This window comes from Montipora capricornis, chromosome 8 (assembly GCF_036669925.1).
Source record: "Montipora capricornis isolate CH-2021 chromosome 8, ASM3666992v2, whole genome shotgun sequence".
NCBI lineage: Eukaryota > Metazoa > Cnidaria > Anthozoa > Scleractinia > Acroporidae > Montipora > Montipora capricornis.
In genome coordinates, this window is record NC_090890.1 from 13809845 (window position 1) to 13817021 (window position 7177).

At 41.6% G+C, this 7177-nt stretch overlaps 2 protein-coding genes across 2 annotated transcripts; both read right to left on the minus strand.

Moving 5' to 3' along the window:
* Positions 1-3250: 3250 nt before the first annotated feature.
* Positions 3251-4849, minus strand: LOC138013710 (uncharacterized). Its single transcript, XM_068860789.1, has 3 exons — positions 4675-4849; positions 4149-4289; positions 3251-4092 (listed from the first exon to the last, which is right to left on the minus strand). The coding sequence occupies exons 1-3, from the start codon at positions 4847-4849 to the stop codon at positions 3251-3253; spliced, it is 1158 nt and encodes a 385-aa protein (XP_068716890.1).
* Positions 4850-4986: 137 nt separating this feature from the next.
* LOC138013711 (uncharacterized) lies at positions 4987-6442 on the minus strand. Its single transcript, XM_068860790.1, has 2 exons — positions 5630-6442; positions 4987-5412 (listed from the first exon to the last, which is right to left on the minus strand). Exons 1-2 carry the CDS (start codon positions 6440-6442, stop codon positions 4987-4989), a joined length of 1239 nt encoding a protein of 412 aa, XP_068716891.1.
* Between the last annotated feature and the right edge of the window lie 735 nt (positions 6443-7177).

A 7177-nucleotide genomic window follows, 5' to 3' on the forward strand; every position in this document is an offset into this window, starting at 1 on the left:
ATGAAATTTGACAAAACTTAGTTCTCTTCCGTTTCAAACAGCGCTTGCATCGCCCTCGCATTGTAGCCACAGGCCAATGTAAAAATGTAAATCTTCCTTCTGCAACTGTTAGTGAATGACTTGAAAAATCACCGATGAGCATCTTCAACAACTCAAGTCTAAATTTCAACTGGGTTCTTGAGGGATGATTGTCTGCCAGACACTCTAGAATATGAGCATTAACTATCCTCACATCGATGAAAAACCAAAGAAGGTAGCGCCACCACTTGCGAGACTTTCTGCCCACAGCATAGTATTGGCGTTGTTGATCACTGAGATCCACACCACCCATGTTCTTGTTGTAATCAACAGCAACGGGAACTGTAGGAATTTGTAAGATTGTTCCATTCTTTTGCTTTCTATTCACAGTGTGTTGTCGTGGTCATGGTGTCCATGTGGAGCGGCCTTTTCATTGTGGTTGATGTGAAGATATTGAGTTAATTTGTCAAATCTATCTCTAGGCATTATTTTCTGCACATAGGGAACACCAAGAGCTGCATCCTTGGACCAATACAAGTCAGTGTCGGGAAGCTTCTTGATCCCAAACAGAATGCTGAGCCTAAAGTATGCTCTCATTTCTTCCACGTTAGTTTCTCGCCACCTTCAGTCCGGTCTACGTGCAATACATTGTCTAGCATAGCGATTCGTTTCTTCCACGAAGACCTCAAACACTTCATCAGGGACAAAAAGGTTAAAAAAGTCCTTTGCAGTTCCGTCTTCTGCAATTCCACTAACAGCTCCTGTTCTTGATGTGAGAGGAGTTACGTTTACCGGCGCTGGATCGCGACTCCATCCCACTTCACCATCTCCGTCCTCATCATCCGAGAATGATAGATCAGATAGATCTTCTGTATTTACAGTAGAGACAGAAATGTCGCTTTCACTGCCACTATCGTTTTCCCCTTCGTCTTGAAAGTCCGATTCATCAGAGTTTAAACCACCTACGTCCGCCATTACGCAAAGAAAAAACAGACCGATACAACCAAAGGCAGATTTCTCATATAAATTGTATGAAACTCATTCCACGTGGCCTCACCAAAAGTCAATCTAACACTTCATCTGATTGGGTAATAGTGCTTGGCAGCCATTGAACAACAATAACAATGTTTTTGATTGGCTTATAGATAGTAAGTAAAACAGTGCGAATGTGCACTCTTCGGATTTCAGAGCTACAAAAGAGGAGTGCGAATTTGCACTCCTAGGCCTTAAAGGGAGCTACGAAAATAAGCTTTCCAAAAACATATAACTTCTTTACATAGAACTACAACATTTTATGAAAAAGAAAGTTGAACGAAAAAACTTAACAAAAAAAAAGCATCAAAATCAGTTTTCCACACAAATTTGGTCATTTCAACGTCAATTACGAATTTTTTAATGACCAACAAAAATGTTCCTCATTTTATCAGCTTTCTTGGACCAAAATTTGACAAAAAACTGATAAGGGACGAATATTTTTGGATTATTAGGAATAATCGGATTAGCGATCAATGCGTAATTTGAAAATGCGATAAAGGTGTCAAATTTGCCACCCATTGCTAACGGCAACAGAAGCGATCGCATTACGAATAATTGACCTCTGTTGGCCAAAAATCACCCAAATCACCGATTTTTCGACAGAACATTCATCCCAGAGGATAAAACAATTCGCTGGACATGTAATAAAGGTAAATATGTAAGATTTGGAGCAAGAACAAGCGAATATTTTGAGCGAAAAACACAATCCTGTGTAATGACAACAACACATGGCAAGTTTACGGCTGCGAAAATAATCTTACCTTTCCAGTGATTTCAAGGCTTGAAATTCCATCAAATGAACCAAAATCCTTTTCTTTATCCTTTCTGATGCCTGCAGTGTTATTTTTGCCTGAAAACTGCGATCGGATGAAAATATCGCCTTGGCATGGCTTTGCATGGCTACAAATTGCCTGAATTAGAATGGCCGTCATGTAAGCGTCATGAAAGCTAGAAAGCTGAGATTTTCAGGGAAATTGAGACCACATCTCCCCAGTAAAGACGCCAAATTTCACAGGGATCGGTGAAAATCACGGCATTCAACGAATCCTACCAAAAATGATTCCATTTCATATCAGATTGAGGCCCCCCTGTGGAAAAAGAGTTTCAATTAAACAGTTGAAATTTGAGGCAGCTCAAAATATGAAGCGTGACAGAGACACAATCACGTTCAAAAATAGCATTGTCAGTCAGGTTTTAGATTCGAATTAGATAGTTCAAGAAAACGACATTAGTTTAATGATTGTCACTTTTCTCTGTTTTGCTAGTGATGGCGTCATGTAGTTATTCCTCTCTACTTAAAGAGAAGTCGACTTTTCCTTGCGGATCAAACTGGAAAAACCCTGAGGATATTTCGTGTGTCACCCTCAGAGCTTGTAACTTGGATGTCGCATCTGTAGAGCCTACGAACATCGACAATTCCTGAGCTCAAATTTTATTCAGCCAAAAACTACCGTGAAATTGTCATCTTCATTTGCTGGTTACTTTTCCCTTTGGGGTTATGTAATTCTTACATAAGCTTTATTTATACTGTGTGGCACTAAAGTATACGGTTTTTGATCTGAAATAGGGTGCGGATTTCAAACATTTTTTTCTGTAGGAGATGGCATTCTGGCCAGAATTGGGTGTGTTGTTTAGGGAAAAAAAACGTTTTTCCTCTAACATTGAAGAATTCAGTCTTTCTCTAATGTTTACGCAATGTTATTGGAAGCTGACGTTATGTGCTAGTGACAGTACTAATTTTAGAGGTGTGGAATAAGTTACCTGATTTGCGAGGCCAATGTAGGAGACGTTTTTGCACTTCAAAAAGTCGTTTATTGTTTCTTCGAGTTTGCATTGACGAAGTCAAAAATCTTGTCCTGTGTTCTTCTGGCCTGCCCCTTACTTTGAATTTGCCAGAACATTTATATAATTTCAATCTCCACTGAGATCCACACTTAAAAAAAGGAAAAGTTGCTCATCAGCGACTTCTATTCTTCTTTGTTGCTTCAGGTCCTTTTGAATGGGTTTGTTTGTTCTGATAGTGCAAATCACTTCCCCATGGTGTGGAGATTTTTAGATCGAAGCAATGTATATGTTTTATTCTCTAGTGCAAATTTCTCTTAAGTAATCCTGAGCTCCGACAAAGTTGGTTCCATGATCCGACCAACACACAGCGGGATGCAAATCTACCGAAAGCCATGAGAAAAGCGTCTGTTGTTCAGTCAGTAACCAGCTCTAAGTGAATAGCCCTTGAGGTCATACATGCAAAAATGATAATCTGCGCTTCTTTCAGTGTCTTGTGACTTAGTCGGATCTGTATTGGTCCGAACATGTCTATCGCTGTGCAGGCGAAAGCTGGTTTCTCAATTTCTGCACGTGTATTTGGGAGCTGGCCCATCAACTGCTGAAGAGGTCTTTGTCGTAACTTGCGACAAACGATGCAATTTCTTGTGAGCTGTTTTGCAATGCTCTGCACGCCAATGATCCAAAAATTTTTCCTTGACTCGTAAGTGAGGCTCTTGTAACCGCAGTGTGCTCTTTCCTTGTGCAGATGTTTGAGAAGGAGGAGTACAATCTTGTGGTTGTGCGGCAAGATGATCGGGTTCCGCATTTTGGCTGGCATTGTGCGAATTTTCTCTAATTGTCCATGGGCACGCAGGATCCCTTGGTCATCTTTTCGCGCTGTCAATGACTTTCCAACATCCTCTCTGTTCAGGCTTTCTTGAGCCCATTTGTACAGGAAAGTCTCTGATCTTCGAAGTTCTTCTACCGATATTGCTCCTGTTTCTTTACTCTTTTGGCGTAAATTGTGGACAAATCTTAGAACGTAAGCAAGGACTTTTCTAACTTTTATGAATGAGGAGCATGTTGTTAACAAACTTTCCAGAGTGGGGTTCCTTGGCTTGAAATCAAGCGCCGCTGCAACACAACAACTCTTTGGGTGTTGTTCTTCTTTTCTGAGACTATTCTTTGGTGTCATGCCTTTCATTTCTTTCAAGATGTCGTGATCATTTCCACACTCAAGGTTTTGATGTTCATTTGATGGAATTTCTTCGTTTTCTGCAAATAGGAACGTGGGTCCTTCGTCCAGTTTTCCAAATTTCCCAAGTCAATACCTCTTGTTGATGCGTCTGCTGGATTGAGATTTGAGGGAATGTATCTAAACTTGTCAACATCCACAGTTTCTTGGATCTCCGCCACTCTTGCTGACACAAATGGTTTGAATTTTCGTGGTGAATTTGTAATCCAAGACAGAACTGTACGGGAATCAATCCAGAAAAGTTTCTTGCATGCTTCAATATTGGCAAACTTTAAGGCTTCAATGATGGTACTGAAAATTCTAACGAGCAAAAGACAGCCCATTAATTCCAGGCGCATATAGATTTCTTCTTTAATGGTGCCACCAACGCTTTTACCAGGATCGGGACACAGGCGTAGCTGTTATCTTTGAGTTTCCAGCGTAGGAAGATGACCGAACCGTATGCTTCCTCCCCTGCATCGCAAAAGCCATGAATTTCAGGCATCCCGTCTGCGTTGTCTGGCTTAAGTTTTCGGTTGGTTTCGTACTTGAGGAGGTCATTGAGTACTTGAACGTTCTTCATCCATTTCCATTGAAGATCATCCGGCAGTAGTTCGTCCAACCCATACTCCACCGCTCTTGTAAAGCAATTCTCATTTGGATGGAAACTGAGGACACAAATCCCATTGGGTCCCAGAGTTGTGCTACGAAAGCCAGACAGTTTCTCTTGGTTAAGCCTTTGTTCACAGTCTCAATTTCCTGTTTCGCGAATGAAATAGTATCTTCAGATTTATCCATTTGTGCTCAAGGAAGCTGCTGAACTTTTCTTTGGTTTGGTCAACATATTTATGATTAGAATTCCATGCCTTGATTTCAAATTTTCCTTTTGCAAGAATCTTGTCAATCTCTTTCGTAATGCGTTTAGCGTCTTCTCCTCAATGTTTTGATCCTCCTATGTTGTCCACATAAGAGTTTTCTCTTATTTCTTTTGCCGCTTCTGGAAATTCATTTTCTGCTAACTTTGCGAGGGTGTTGACACAACTGATGTCTGGTGCGGGCTTGTCTCCAAAATTCAGGCCTTGCCACTGGTAAACCATCGGCTGACCTTGCGCCTCCTTTCTCCATAGAAATCTGTGGTACACCTGGTCATCAGGGTGGATGAGCACTTGGTTAAACATTTTTCGAATGTCACCAGTGTATGCGACGCTCTCCCATCTCCAGGCCAAGAGAATTGTTGTGGGGTCGTTTATGTAGTTAGGACCTTTCTCCAAATAGTCGTTTAAGGATAGGTTTTCATGCCCCTTGGCAGATGCATCGAAGACGAGATGTATTTGGGTGGACCTTTCAGGTGTGAAAACTGCCTGTAAAGGCAAATACGACTCGGGCTCTACGTGACTAATTTTCCCTGGATGAACTTTGGTCACGAATTCTTTGTTCTATCAACCTTTCGATTTCTGTTTCTATATTTTTGTAGCAGTTTTTGCGGATCAATGTTTTTTCTGTTGAATACATTCTCTTAAGTGCTATGTCGAAATTGCTCCTTTTGGGCGGTCCAGTTAACTTCCAGGGCATTCGCACTTGAAGTCGACCGTCAACCATCTGTGTTGAACTTGTGGCGGACTTGATGAACTTGTTTTCTTTAAGAGTTTCGTCACTGCAGGTGCAAAGTGCTGTAGGTTTCACCCCCATCAAATCTTGTGTGAAGAGTGTCTTTACGTCGTTTAGGACGCTTATGCTTCCAACATGGACTGACGTCACACGTGATGGATTTACGGAATTGTCACCAAGTTGACCAATCACGTACCATCCAAATAGGTTTCGTTTGGCTACTGGATCTCCACTTTCGCCATTCTTTGAATCTAAATCGATGAAAGCATCTGAGAAGTCGGTCCCAATCAGGAGATCAATAGCTCCCCCAGAAAGGTGAAGATGGTCACTTATAGGTTTTAAATGAGGGAAGCATTCCACTCCTTTTCGTGATAATGTTTTGGCAGAGCTGCATGGTTTCTTGACAGAATACACTTGTAGAAGTTTATTAACAGCTGTGTTCTCGAGAAACCGCAATACAACATTTAAAATTTCCGATCCCTTTGATCTTTGTTGACCACCAGCAAGATTCATTGTTAGATGTGTTTGCGTTCCTTTCAAGTTAAGTTTCTTTGCAATACTTTTTGAGAGTATGATTGTATTGGAATCGCTGTCCAACATGGCGAGAACTTCATGTTGGTTTCCATTGCTGTCTTCTATCTTGACCTTTTGCACTGGGCAAATGGCGCATCCCCCACGCACATCTGTTACGAATTGTGCCGAGGTATTCTGTGATTCTTCTGTATCGTTTCTTTCTGGTTCTCGACTCTGGGAGGGGTCGATAACCTGAAGTTGTCTGTTCATCGTGACTTGGTTGCCAGATGCGAGAGATCTATTCTGGTTTCTACCGACATTCCGGTGTCCACTCAATGGTCTTGGGGCCTCACTATGTAAAAAACGATGATGTCATCTGGTGCATTGGTCACATGTAGTTCCATCGGGCTTCCGACATTCATTAGTGTGATGGGTTCTGAGGCACTTGCGACAACAGTTATGTCTACGCACAACTTCCCACCGTTGGTCAACTGTTAAAGTCCCTTGGAATATTGGGCAGGCTGTGAGCAGGTGTCTTGTTTCACAGCCCAGGGGGCACAATTCTTCAATGACATCGTTCTCCATTATGTTGCTAGCGGCGCGTTGTTCCGTCCTCTCGAATATTCGCCTTTCTCTACACGCTCTTGAACGAAGGGTAGCTTCTCTATGCAGCCATGCGCTTAAATTGTTTGCATTTTCTTCGCGATGCTCACGAAACATTTCTCGTCCGAATTCTGCGTTATCTTTAGGGTCCAGTTTGGAAAGTAACTGTGACATTACAAACGGAGCTTCACCAGACTTATCTACATTACATCCACTATCATTCATGTCGTTTACAAAAGCTGTTATTTTGGTAGCATAGCGCGAAAGTGACTCTGAATCACTTCTTACGGGCTTATAGTCCGTAATGTCCTTCAAAAGGTCATCCATTAGCTTTCTTTTGTTTCCGAATTAGAGATCAAGGATATCCTAGGCTTGTTCTATTGACCTTGTTCTACTGATCTG

Excerpts from the sequence above, each read along its gene's own strand:
- LOC138013711 (XM_068860790.1), bottom strand. The coding sequence starts at position 6,442 with ATGAACAGACAACTTCAGGTTATCGACCCCTCCCAGAGTCGAGAACCA. Across the intron at positions 5,413-5,629 it reads TGGTTGACGGTCGACTTCAA|GCAGTTTTCACACCTGAAAG; the intron begins GTGCGAATGCCC and ends TTGCCTTTACAG.
- LOC138013710 (XM_068860789.1), bottom strand. The coding sequence starts at position 4,849 with ATGGATAAATCTGAAGATACTATTTCATTCGCGAAACAGGAAATTGAG. Across the intron at positions 4,290-4,674 it reads ACAAGAGCGGTGGAGTATGG|TTCTGTCTTGGATTACAAAT; the intron begins GTTGGACGAACT and ends ATTCCCGTACAG. Across the intron at positions 4,093-4,148 it reads AGCAGACGCATCAACAAGAG|AAAACGAAGAAATTCCATCA; the intron begins GTATTGACTTGG and ends TCCTATTTGCAG.